At 48.1% G+C, this 13,594-nt stretch overlaps 1 protein-coding gene across 6 annotated transcripts in view; it reads left to right on the top strand.

The window, feature by feature from the left end:
* Window positions 1–184: 184 nt before the first annotated feature.
* The window catches only part of SGSM2 (small G protein signaling modulator 2), a 32,958-nt gene continuing 19,548 nt past the window's right edge, over window positions 185–13,594 (top strand). For all 6 annotated transcript variants that reach the window (XM_028109337.2, XM_028109339.2, XM_028109335.2 and 3 more), the window contains exons 1-2: window positions 185–330; window positions 4,183–4,258. In XM_028109337.2, the coding sequence (XP_027965138.1) occupies window positions 274–330; window positions 4,183–4,258 (133 nt within the window). In that variant the 5' untranslated portion in view covers window positions 185–273. The remainder of the gene's footprint in view (window positions 331–4,182; window positions 4,259–13,594) is intronic.

Consider the following 13,594-nt stretch of genomic DNA (forward strand, 5'->3'; position numbering starts at 1 on the left):
CCCCTCCCCTCCCGGTTGCAGAGCGCACCCCCCGCCCCCAGCTGTGGGAAGGGGCCGGGCCAGCCGCCTGACGTCTGTGCGGGGCTCGGAAGATGGCTGCGGAGCCCAGCACCGGGCAGTGGCTGCGGCGGCGGCGGCGGCGGGCGGGGAGCGCAGCGGGCGGGGGCTCCGCCTTGCGCGTGGGGCGCTGAGCTGAGAGGCGCAGAGGCGGCTAGGGAGCGCGGGGGGCTTGGGGGCGCAGCTCGGCGACGCCTCCCTGCCACCCGCCGCACCATGGGCAGCGCGGAGGACGCAGTCAAAGAGAAACTGCTGTGGAACGTGAAAAAGGAGGTAAAGTCGGGGCAAGGACCCCCGGGGCTCGCGTCCGTGCCCGCGGGCCCGGGACTGGGGGGGCTCGAAAAGGTCCGCCCTCCCCCTCTCAGGGCGCGGGAGCTCACGGCCCTGGGCCTGGCGGGGGCGGGGTCCTGGACTGGCTGCGGCTCCCGCCTCCCTCCCGGATGTGGGAACAGCACCCCTCGGTCCCAGGGGCCAGGCCGGCCCTCCGGCGCTTGTTTGCTCCGCGATCCCGCAGTTCCCCACCCTATGACGGCAACAGCCCTGGGAGACCAAGGTCGGGGAAGGGGTGGCGGCGATTTCTGGAGAGGTGGTGCTGCCCATTCATTGCCCGCGCCTCCTGGGGAGGGGGCGGGGCCCCGCGAGGCCTCAGACAAGGCTAAACCGGTGGTTTGGGGGCTTAGCTTGGGTTTGCCCTACACCCAATTCAGGGATCCCTCTGGGAACCGAGTCGCGGCTTCGGCTTCGGGGGGGTTCGTCGCACACCTCACTGCTTCTCACTCCACGCCCACGTTCCTACCCAGAAACCACGGGGGAGGCGGCTTGAGAATGGTTTTTAAGACTAAGATTTTTTTTCCCCGTTTGAGGGAACCCTCAACCCAAATGTCAGGAAGACGGGAGTCCTCCCCTCTACTAATGTCCTTTTCCTTGGTCCTGCCCTAAAGCCCATTTCAATTTCATTGTGTGTGGGGGTGTACCCATATGAATGACTCAGAGAGTATGAGAGCTGGAGAGCTCAAACTGCAGCGTGGATTAGAATGGATTAGGCCTCTGGAACCATGAACTCCGCACCTACCTTTGTGGCTGTCTTTTACCAGATGTGCAATCTCCATGAGGGCAGGAAACCGTCTGTTGTGTCCACTGTTCTGTATTCAGGACCTGGCACACAGTAGGCATTCAATGAATGTTTGGTAAATATCTTGGAGACTGCAAGATGGTGGGCATTCATAACCTTGGAATACTATGAACCTAGCTCTGTGCGACTTGAATGAGTTACTTAACCTCTCTGAGTCTTAATTTCTTCATTTCTGAAAGAAGGATATGTACTTCATATATAAAAGTTTACCATATTGGTTCCTTTACCCCTTCCTGGAGTTTCAGGATTGGAGAAGACTCTGGGTTCTTAAACTTCTGGAAGGCTCTGGATGGTTCTCTTACATTAACTATGGCCTGGCTACTGTGCCCTAACATTTATTTGTTCCCTTCCCTCTTGCTGGCAAAGAAGAAGTTGAAGCCATCACCTTTCCAGCTGTGTGTGAGAACTCCGTTGTGACTTTCCTGTGAAGTGGCCAAGAAAGTATTTTAGGCCAGGAGTATTATCAAATCGGCATTTAAACCCCAGCCCTGGTCTCCCAAGGAAAAGTGAAATCCCAAGTCTCAGGTTATCCTAAGGAAACAAGCAATCTAGTGACAGAGACTCATATGAACAGTATAAACAAGAACAAAAAAAGTAGCCATACCTAAACTATGGACAGATGTGCTAGGATTGTTGGTGTGATCCAAATTTAGGGTTGATGGGTGATATAGGAAAGATTTCTTAGAAGACCGTGATTCTTTTTTCAATACTTAGAAGGCTCTTTATACTACTCCAAGAATGATTACTAAACAATTGTGAGAAATGTCCAAAATATGTCACAGCTATGTATATTACCTGACAAAGTCTAACCTTCTCTCAATTCTTAGCTCCTTTCTCTCTTCAGCACTTGATTTAGAGAGAAACATATCTTTTCCTCTTCTATGAGTAGAAACTGGGGATAATTTTAGGCAAGGCTGGTCTTTCAACACAAAACCTCTGGTATAATTCTAGAGTCATCTATAGGCCCTTCTAGCCCCCAGATCTGCCCTACCCACCTGTTTCAGATGCCTGTAGGTCTTTGAGCTGTGACTTTATGCTCTGTTTAATACAAACACTCCTTGGGAAGAAAGTTTAGAGTGCAGGATCAATCTGATTTCCCTCTAACTGCTAATCATGAGCAGTTTCCAATAGAGAGAAGCCTCCAGGTCCTTCCTCCCTCCTCCCCGGGCTTTAGAAGCTTTACCATTTTCCAAACTGTACAGTCCTAGGGCCTTGGGAACAAGGCAGCATCAGAACACTGCATGTGTTGTCCAAAGAATGTCAACCACACACTACCTAGAGCTTAGTTTATCTGTAAGATTTTATACTGGGGTTGAGGTAATCCGTCCCTCTAATCTCCAGTATTACTATCTGTCTCTTGGCAGGTTCCCCCAGGACATCAAAAATGCTTGGCTTAAGTGTTGAGAGCAACTAGAACCTCATACATTGCTAATGGGAGTGTAAATTTATAACCACTTTGGAGAGCTATTTGGCAAAATCTAGTAAAGTGGAATATAGGTATCAGAAATTCCTTGTCTAGAAATATAAATCCAAGGAAATGAGCACCTATGTTCACTAAAAAACATATCTGTAATGTTCACAGTAGCGCTATTCATGACAGCTCCAAATTGGAAACTACCCAAATGCCAGTCAATTGCGCTATGTTAACACAATAGAGAATGAACGATCCACAGCTACATACAACATGAACACATCTTACAATCATACCAGAGAGCAAAAGAAACCCAATCACAGGGGCACCTGGGTGGCTCAGTCGGTTATGCATCTGCCTTTTCGGCTCAGGTCATGATCCCAGGGTCCTGGGATCGAGCCCCGCATCGGGCTCCCTGCTCAGCAGAAAGCCTGCTTCTCCCTCTCCCACTCCCCCTGCTTGTGTTCCCTCTCTCGCTGTGTTTCTCTCTGTCAAATAAATAAATAAAATCTTTAAAAAAAAAAAAAAAGGAGGGCACCTGGGTGGCTCAGTTGGTTAAGCGACTGCCTTCAGCTCAGGTCATGATCCTGGAGTCCCAGGATCGAGTCCCACATTGGGCTCCCCGCTCAGTGGGGAGTCTGCTTCTCCCTCTGACCCTCTCCCCTCTTATGCTCTCTCACTCTCTCTCTCTCAAATAAATAAATAAAATCTTAAAAATAAATAAATAAATAAGGAAACCCAGTCACAAAACACTACACACTGATTTCATCTATAAAAAGTATAAAAACCCACAAAATGACTCTATGATATAAGAAGTCAGGATAGCAGGAATCCTTGAAGGGAGTAGTGACTGGAAGGAAGTATGACAGTGGTGGGTGCTTGAGGGTGCTGGTCACATGTTCTGTTTCTTCATCTGTCTTGGTTTGACAGGTGTGTTCAACTTGTGAAAATTCATCAAGTTGTATAATTATGATATATACTTTTCTCTATAGTTTTACTATCCAATAAAAAAGTTTTGTATGTGTGTAGTTTTTTTAAAAGTGCTTTCTTAAAGAAAGATGTGACTGCTCATCTTACAAGGTATTTGGAAGCTTTTATATCCAGGTAGGAACCCAAAACATCAGGATTTTATTGAGACAGAAAGAAGGCTGGGCTTGCAAGCATGTGGAGAGTGTCTCTGAGGCCTGCATGAACCCTAACCTTGGAGAAGAGGGAGTAAATGAGGGGCAGGCTGTTTGTCTATACCCTGTAGTGAGCTAGTTTGTCCCTAAAGGACAGTGTGCCTGCCCAGAAGCCCTTCTCCAGCTAAGTACAGATGAGTAAATGGCATCCTCCCCTTCTCCACAGTGGGGTACTTCCTCCTGGACTGAACCATCTGCACTGATTGCTTGGTGGATTTATGACATCTCTCTCCCTGGTTGCCTTTCCAAGGAAACGCTTTGCTTCCCCACCCCTCCTATCCCTATTTACTCTCTATTTTGCAAGTGTCTGAATCCAGACCAGGAGAGCAGGGCCAAGCCGTTTACTTGCCCACAGGCCTTTGATCGGAAAAATAAATAAGATGCTGCCTGTTTGTCCACAGGTGAAGCAAATCATGGAGGAGGCTGTCACCAGGAAGTTTGTGCATGAGGATAGCAGCCACATCATTGCTCTGTGTGGTGAGTGACTGGGGGCTGCGGGAAGTGGGTTTAGAACTGCAGACACTGTCCTAGGCCGAGGAAAGAACACTCCTCAGGTTTAGTAGTTTTCAAATATGGTTAGAATCCAACTCTTGAAACATTTGAGATCTCCCTGGGCCTGGTCCTGAATCAGGATCTCCAGGGCCCAAGGATCTACGTATATCTAGTTCCTTTGATCCTTTGTGTGCATCAGAGTCACCGAAAGAGCTTGTTCAAAGACGGATTCCTGAGTCCCAGCCCTGGAATTTCTGATTCTGGTAGGTCTGGGGTAGGCCTGAGAATTTGCATTTCTGACAGATGGTTCTGCTGCTGCTGGTCCAGGGACCACACCTTGAGAACCACTGACCTAGGTAATTCTGGTTTGGGAATCACTGCTCTGGTTTATTTTTACTTTAACTTTGGGGGAAGGGTTTGTAGTTTTGGGTGCTTTCTGTGCCACATCTACTTTCTAATTAATCCCACCTGTGTTGCTCTGGCATCCCAGCTCTCCAAGCACTGGATTGGGTGCAAAACAACATGGGCTACGATAGGAGGGAAAGCCAAAAGCCCTCCTGCCTTACAAGGGAAAAAGTCCGTAATGAAGCATCCCTTCCTCCTCACTGTGAAGACTTTTGCCTTTGCAGCGGCAAGCCTGTCTCTACATACAATAGAGTTTTCTTGGGTTTCCAGGAATTCAATCTTCCTTTCAGCTCCCTTTCTGAGGGGGCAGCTTGCCATCTCTATGTTGTTTTCCTTGGCCTCTGAGATTGGTGTTCGGGATTTGTGGAAGGGAGGTTGTGTATTTCTTGAGAGGAAGGAACGAAAGGAGTGAGTAAGGGAAAGAGCACTGTTTGACAGTACCGTGGTGAGGCAGATAGAGCTGCCCACCATCAATCTAGCAACAAATGCTGAGGGTCTGCCACAAGCCAGATCCTGTTCTCCGGATAGGGAAACAGCAGTAACAAGATAGAGTCTCTGCCCCCAAGGGCTTACATTTTGTGGGGAGAGAGAAAACCAAATGTACACATAAATATATCCTGTAATAAAGGTATGAAGAAAAATAAAGCAGAGAGATGAGGGAGAGCAGCTGGGGAGAGATGGCCTGTGAGCAGAGCCTGAGTGACAGACTAAGGATTCACGTGAATCCTGGTGCTCTGCTTATTTACGTCATCTTGGACAAGTTTCTTAACTTCTGTCACCCTTAGTTTGCTCCCCTAAAAAGAGGACGGATTCCTATCTCAAGGAATTTTTGTGGGGATTGAGATGATGCATGTGAGCATTTCTAGCACTGTAAGAGCTCAGGCAATGTCTGTCTTTCCTTCTTTGGATATTGAGGCTGAAACTAGGTGTGCAGGATTTGAGTTCCCACCATCTTCCTTTTGGGTAAGTTTCCCAATTCTTTGAGATGTTATGATTCCCAGAGTTACAAGGAGCAATCTAATCTCAAGGCAGAACCTACGTTAGGGGAGAAGCATGGTAGTCTGCAATAAGTGGCTTCGAAGAATATTAGAACTCTACTCCTTCCCACTTGTGTTGTGTGCCCCTTGACATCAGCCACTATCTGTCGTTGTCACCAGAAGGGCTCTGCTGGTGGCCCAGTTATGCGTGGCTTAATTCCTCATCCAGACCACATAAAACACATACAGAAAACAGAATAAAATAGCACAAACAGCTTGTGCATGGGCACCACATGTGGGTGGCCAAGGGGGAATAGGGGAAAGAGAGGCAGGGACAAGAGTTGTGGGTATCCCACATTCAGGCCAATTAGGATGAGCAAACTGTCAGCTCTCCTCTGATCAGTCCAGGGGCCCCCAGGAAGCCGTGGAGCTTTCACTTTTGTCTCCTGCCTGGAAGCCCAGGGCTCTTTCTAGCAGGCAGAGATACTACCCTCAAAAGGAATGATGCTTCTACTTTCAGCCAGTTGTAGTTGCTGAAACAGAACAGGGGTCTGTGAAATAGACCCAAGTCTCCAGGGTTCTGCTGGATCTCAGGAAGGTGCCTTAGGTCTGCCAGTGCAAACTTAAATGTCCACAATCAGACTAGAACGGTCCACACAAGAAGCTGTCTGGGTGTGAGACTGCAGGCAGTGGTGGTGGGGACTGGGGTGAACTGAGTATTGCTTTACCACCATTCAGCTCCTGCAGGAATGCCAGCCCAGCCTTGCCATGGCCTTTGTTTTATTTTAGGAGAAGCCATAAGTCTGGGCTTTTATATGAAATTTCCCAATTTTCAAAGGTTGACAACTAATTCCCATTATGTATTTGTTTTTTTATTTATTCTAAGTCGGCGCATGGGGCACAATACAGGACTTGAACTCGTGACCCTGAGATCAAGAGTTGGATGCTTAATGGACTGAGCCACCCAGGCACCCCAAAATTCCCATTTTTAAAAAATGTGTGGGCCAAACAAAAGGCATCTCCAAGCCTCTGCCAGTTTTGCTGCCCCTGTCTTGGGCTCAGTGCTGTCACTGAGGGGAATGTTAGCAGGAGGGGTTGCCAACAGTATAAAGCTAAGTCAAGCCCATGGAAAAAGGAATCCTTGGGCTTTGTCAAAATTGGTATTCAGTGTTGAGGTAAATCCCAATTTGGGCTCAAAATAAGGTATGTTTAAAGCAGTGACTATCAAACTTTTTTCCTGACTGCAAGCCATTTACATGCATCATACAATAGAATCATAATCGGGGATTTTTGGGAGGAGGTAGAGGAAAGAATAGAGATGTATTGATGGAAAACTGCACCCCTTTGGTTTTTTGAAGATTTTGATGTGCCAGTCTCCTTCACCCCTGGGCAAATGCTCAGAAATGCATTTCTAGTCTGAAGTAGATCCAGTCTTATACTGGGTCCTGCTGTTGTCCCAACCACATCCAGAATTCAACTTTGTTCTGGGAGGAACTGGAGTGCAGAGAAGGTACTGAGAGATCTGAGCAGAGCAAAAGCTGTGGAGGTTGGATTAACCACGGAGTGGCCACATTCCCTAGAGCCTTGGAGAGCACTGGGGCCCTGGGCCCCTCTGTTATTGGCAGGGGAGGGCAGGGCCTGGGCAAGATGAGCTGCTCTCAGCTTCCTTAGACTAGAGATACTTGAACTGGAAACAGACTCTTCCTGGAGAGCCTTAGAAATGGAACTGAAGAATCCCAGGCCAGCACTGGCCCAGTTCCCTGGAAAGCCATTGTGAGTGCTGTGAGCTCTGACCCTGGGCAAACCCAGGAAAGTTGTGCCAGACCCCTTTTTCTACTACCCACGGGAGGAGGCAGACTCCCAGGACTGGTTAGAGTGTGTGTTTCTTGTGTGTGTGCTGTGGTTGTTCCTAAACCTGTTTGTCCAGAAGCTGGTCAGGCCCCTGTAGGTGGAAACCTTGTAAGGAAGCTTTGCTGGCAAGCCCTGGCTGGCAGTGGGGAGGGCTTCTCTGTGTGCTGTTCTCCAACCACACAGCATGGCTGTCAGCATCAGGCCTGCAGCCAGAGGCTGGGGCTCGCGGAGTAGGCCCAAACCTACCACTGCAGGAAAGGAGTCTCTGATATCTCACTTTTTTATCTTAAAAAGGCTTGTCAAGTTTGCATTTCATTTCATAAAATGGTCTTTGAAATGTTTAATATAAAGACCTCCTGTTGAATCAAATTAATGCACCTTGTTTTTCCTGCGGCTTCTTAAATCCCCAGATGTAAGCTGATGTCTCCTGCCACCTCCTACCCCAAGGGCAAGGCGCTTTTAACTTTTTTTAAGTTTTATTTATTTGATAAGTACCCCACGTAGGGCTTAAACTCACATCCGCAAGATCAAGAGTCTCCTCCTGTTGAGCCAGCCAGGTGACCCATGGTGCTTTTAACTTTTGCTTTTGGGCAACTCAAGGTTAGGTTAAACACCAAACTGTCCCAGATTTCGCCTTTGAACTCTGCGTTTCTAATAATAGTGTACGATGCTTAAAAAGGACACTTTACTCTCTTCCCGTCGGGGATCTAAGGTAATTCAGGCATCAACCCTTGAGCACTGGAGAAGCCGCCATTTCTCTGGACCTGCCCTTCCTCGGGCTCATGGCTAGGTGTGGCTGCCTTCACAGTATTTCTGTGTGCTCTGCTCTGATTGGGCACCGACTTTGGATTGTAACCTTTGCTGGGTAAAACAGGTTTACAGAGCTGGCCTGGCGCAGCAGGTTCTCAGACTCATAATGTCTCTTCTGCTCCCCACGCAAGGCATTGGGGGCAGGACCCAGGCCCAGGTCAGCCCTGCCCCTCAGTCACCGGGGTCCCAGCTCTCCCTGCGCACATCCTCAATCTGCGGATTGTTGCTTCGGGCTGAAGATGGGCTGTGATGGGAGACAGGGGTGGAGTCTGTGGAGCTGGGAAGAGCAGCAGGGCTTTATTAACGACCCGCTCCCCGTTGCTAAGCAGCTTTCATTAGACTGGAAGGTCGGCTGCGGTGAGCTCCTCTGGGGAATGGTGAGGAGATGCTAATGAGCTGGGAGAGAAGCAAATGCTCTGGAAGGATCGCCTCTCACCTGAGACATTGCAGCAGAGCTATTTCAGCACATGCTGAGATTCAGACTCCAGGCAGTTTTTAGTCTGTGAAAGGGATTCCTTCTCTCTTCTTCCCACCCATACTGAATGAACAGCTCATTCTCAGGGTATCTGGCTTCTGCCTTTCACCTGCAAAAAATCAGAGTAGGAAGGAAGGCCCCTGTGGGGAAGTGACTCCTCTCACCCTGCACTGGGACGAGGCTGTGGGCCTGTGGTGGTGGTCACACACTAAATGTGTGACCATGGCCAGTTACTCAGCAGCTCTGAACCTACCCCAGAATGTTGATGTGAGGACCAATGGAGTGACACAGGTAAAGCACACAGCATGGAGCCAGGTACACAGTAGGTGCTCAGTAAATGTTGCCGTTATCATCATCACCACCACCAGCAACTTTCTACTTTGTTCTTCAGAGTGATCCTACAGGGTGGGGAGATGGGTGAAATAAGTGAAGGGGATTAAGAGGACATTTACCATGGTGGGCACTGAATAATATATAGAACTGTTGGGTCGGTAGGTTTTACATCTGAAACTAATATAACACTGCATGTTAATTACATTGGAATTAAAAAAAAAAAGTGATCCTATAACCTTCCCCATCAAGCCTTCTAGAACCTGCTCCAGGATTTCATCCGAGAATCCATGTTTCTGAGAGTTTGGAGCATCTAAACAATTAGAGAAATTTGAACTCCAGGAACTCAATAATATTAAGAAATTTTTATTAATTTTGTAGGTGCAATCAAGGTATTATGTATCTTTTATGTATCTCTTTTTTAATAACTTTGTAAAGGTATTATGTATCTCTTTTTTTATGTATCTCTTTTACAGATATCTACTGAAGTAGTCATAGATAGAAATATATGATATCTAAAATTTGCTTCAAAATAACCTGGGGATAAGTGAAAAAGTGGTTGGAGGTGGTATAGTTGAAACAAGATGGGTCATGACCCACCTGTCCATTGCTTGAGTTAGGTGATGGGTACATGGTGTTCATTCTGTCATCCTCTTTACTTTTGTATATATTTGGAATTTTCCATAGTGAAGTTTTTTTTTTTTTTTTTAAAGGAGGAGGAAGAGATACAGTGAGTATAGACGACTCTCCTGAGAAATTTTACATGAAGGGGAGCAGCTAAATGGTTCAGTACCTGAATGGGGATATAGGGCCAAGGGAGGTGGTAGTGGTGGTGGGGGGGTTTGTTTTTGTTTTTGTTTTTGTTTTTGTTTTTAAGTTGGATAAGTTATAGAATGTTTATGTACAAATGGGAAGAACCTAATGGGGAAACATTAAAGATACAGGGAAGAGAAGTGGTGTTTGCTGGAATGATGTTCTTGAGAGGTGAAAGGGGCTGAAACCCAGTGTGTAGGTAGACAGGGTGCCTTAGAGAGGAGCACACAGACCATCTGTAGGGACAGGAAAAAGGCAGGGGCTGGGCCTGAGGTGCAGGGAGGAAAGACGCCAATGCTAATGATCACCTTCAGGGTGCTTGAGAAGTAATAAAGGAGCCTTTTGCACTTCTGCATAGCCTATTGCTTGTAGTCACTCAAAAACCTATGGAGATGGGACCTGTTCCTTTCCCTCATTGCAGCTGAAGCTCAGAGAGATTTAGTGGTTTGCACAAAGTCAGTAGCGAGTAGGGAAAGGAGCCAGAGTTTGAATCCATATCCGTCTTGCTCCAAAGCCCTTGCTACCCAAGGATGGGTCCACCTGTGTGGCCTACCTAGGAGAGGAGCCCTGAGGTGTGGGGCATTGCGGAGCAGTTGGCCCTTGTGGAGACATGGCTCAGATCACCGAACAGTGGACTCGGGGTGTTCAGAGATACTCTGGGAGACAGTGGGTCCTCGCTGAGCTGAGTGAGGCCAGCACTGTCCCAGTTCCCTGGAAAGCCATTGTGAGTGCTGTACATGCAGATTCTGCCCTGCATCTCCATCGGGGTGAAGAAGATAGATGTATGTGGGAGGAATTTCATTTTCCTCACCTGCCGGGGTCTGGATTATCAGGGCAGTGCTTTCTCCTCACGAAGAAAGTCTGAATGGGAGAGTTGCTTTCTTGTCTTAGGGCACTGAACCAGGCTGACTGCCTCTGAAAGCTGAAGCAGTCAGCGTCACTAGGGCTGGCGGACAGAAAATATACTCTAGTTACCATAGAAATGCTCGTTCCGGGTCGAAGCAGCTGCTGTAGATCCTGGGTGGAAATAGCCAGCCAGGGACGTGGGGAGGACAGAGGTGGGGGAGGCCTGCCCTCTCCCCTTTGCTCTTCCCACTTCATCTGCTACAGACAAAATATTGATTTCTCCCATTGGCAGTTGGAGGAAGTTCCGCCTTAAAAAAAAGGCTGCCCATCCCACCCACTCCTTTAACTCCAGAGAGGCTGCTGCATCCAAGCCATTCTGCTTTTAAAAATTCTGCTCGGAGCACCCGGCTAGCTCAGTCCGTGGAACATGCGCCTCTTGATCTCGGGGTCGTGAGTTTGAGCCCCACGTTGAGCATAGGGATTACTTTAAAAATATTTTTTAAGGGGCGCCTGGGTGGCTCAGTCGGTTAAGCATCTGCCTTCAGCTCGGGGTCATGACCCTGGGGTCCTGGGATTGAGCCCGGCATCCGGCTCCCTGCTCAGCGGGGAGTCTGCCCCTACCCCCTGCTCATGCGCACACTCTCTCTCAAATAAATAAATAAAATATTTTTAATAATAATAAAAATAAATAAAAATTCTGCTCTAAGTAGTATCCTCAAAAACTCCAGGATCCAAACCAGCCACCTGTGGCTGACTGCTCCACCCCTCACTTTCCTCACTTGGATTCTCTATGGAAACTACAACCACCCAACTCCCCCGTTGCACAGATGGCAGCCAGCAGAGGTGGGGGAGCAGCAGTTACTTGCCACTCCTGCTCTTCCCGTTACCATCCCTTCTTGGCTCAGAGCCTTGGGCTTAGCCTTCATGTCAGGCTGTGCTGACTCTGGATGCAGTGTCCCTGTGTCTCAACCAACTGGACTAGTTCTCCAAAGGCCATTCAGTGGATCCCTCTATTACCAGGCCCCTTGGCTGCTGAGCACAATTTGAAAACAGGTATGTATGTGAGAGCCAGGGTTGTTGCTGAAGCTCCCTGGGCTGATGGAGGATCCTTCTAACCACTGCTGCATGTCCTGGGCAACCATCGTTTTAGTCCATTCTTATGGGCCCTGGAGATACTGTAGCTTGTCCTAGCCCACTGAATTTTCTCTGGTCCTTGCCTAGCTCAGATCACCTGTGGCTAAGCTAAGCAGAGCCCTGGTGCTCTTGTGGGGGTGGGGAACCAAGCCAGTTGGGAGGGATTGCTGAGGGAGCTGGTGAAGGGCTGGGTGCCCATGGACAGACCCAGCTTTTCTGGGTTTTGTGAGTTTTGATTCACCTCCAGGCTAGAGAAAGTTTCTAGCATCATCTCACAATAGAATCGTGGTATCTGGGTTGGAATGGTCACCTGTTTATTATAATTATTATTCTGATTTGATAATATATTACCTGGTTCATAAATCAAAACTGTACAGAAGGTATACGGTGTAAAGTTTACTCCTTTACTGAGCTCCATTCACATCCCACTTTCCCTCTACTTACCCATTTCCACCCAGGTAACCGCTACCACTTTTGCTTCTTATGCATCCTTCCAGAATTTTTTATCCTAGTAAAAGAAATTATATTCTCTGTTTCCCCCGTACACACCCCTTTTGTAATGAAAAGGTATGCAATCATACTGCCCTGCATCTTGCTTTAGGAAACTTTTCATTGTTAGTTCCTAGGAAGCATCCTCCCTCGTTTTCAGAGCTAGTGTGCGAATATACCATATTTACTTAACCTGTCCCCATTGATGGACGTGAGGATAGTTTCCAGTCTCTTGCAGGTATATCTGTGGACTAGGTTCTCAGAAGAGGGGTTACTAGGTTAGAGGTTATTTGCACTACTGATGGATAGTGTCACACTGCCCCGCAGGAGTGGTGCATGGTGCCAGTCAGCTCTCCCCACAGCGAGGTCTGAGAAGATTTAGTAACTTCCCGGGTCCCTTCCATCTCTGTCTACCAATGTCTTCTCTATTCTAAACTGGACTCCTTGGAATCGTTAAATCAGTGTGTAAGGATTTGTGGGAGGGGCCCTAGAGGCTTCCGTTAGCACTTGTGGTCTCCAGCCCATTTAGCATTTGTTAAACCCCGTAACTTTTAATAGATCTTATTGGGACATCAGAGGCTGGTGAAGGAAAGTTCCAGGGCTAGTCTTGGCCTATCATTCCAAGCTTTTCCCTGGGAAGATGGTGCCACGCCTTTTGGGAGAGATGTCCACAGCAAGGTTCTTATAGTTCCCTGAGCCTTCTTGTCAGTGGGATGGGATGACAGAGTAGAGAGGGTACCATGGGCTCATCTGGCACCATAGCTCCAAAGTTCTACTGGAAGACCAAGGTGAGGAGTGAGAGGGTTATGCTTATCGAACCATGTCTGTTTCTCTGTTTTGTTTCTCTTTATTCACGCAAACCTTTCCAGTACAACCAATGACCAAAAATAGTGTTGATTTGTATTAATTAGTACACATTTGTCCCATATGAAACGAGCTAGATGATGTCAGGGATGTCTCATCCCTCTTCTGGTGGATCCAGGATTGCTGTAGGTGGTACCGGGACCTAGTGGAACAGGGGTTCCTGAGCCTTCACTTAGAAGGAGGATGGGTGGGGCGCCTGGGTGGCTCAGTCGGTTAAGCATCTGCCTTCGGCTCAGATCATGATCCCGGGGTCCTGGGATCGAATCCCACGTCAGGCTCTTTGCTCAGTGAGGAGCCTGCTTCTCCCTCTGCCTGCCGCTCTCCCTG

Source organism: Eumetopias jubatus, unplaced genomic scaffold (genome assembly GCF_037043125.1).
Source record: "Eumetopias jubatus isolate StellerSeaLion01/CBP00866 unplaced genomic scaffold, mEumJub1_p1.0 scaffold_10, whole genome shotgun sequence".
NCBI lineage: Eukaryota > Metazoa > Chordata > Mammalia > Carnivora > Otariidae > Eumetopias > Eumetopias jubatus.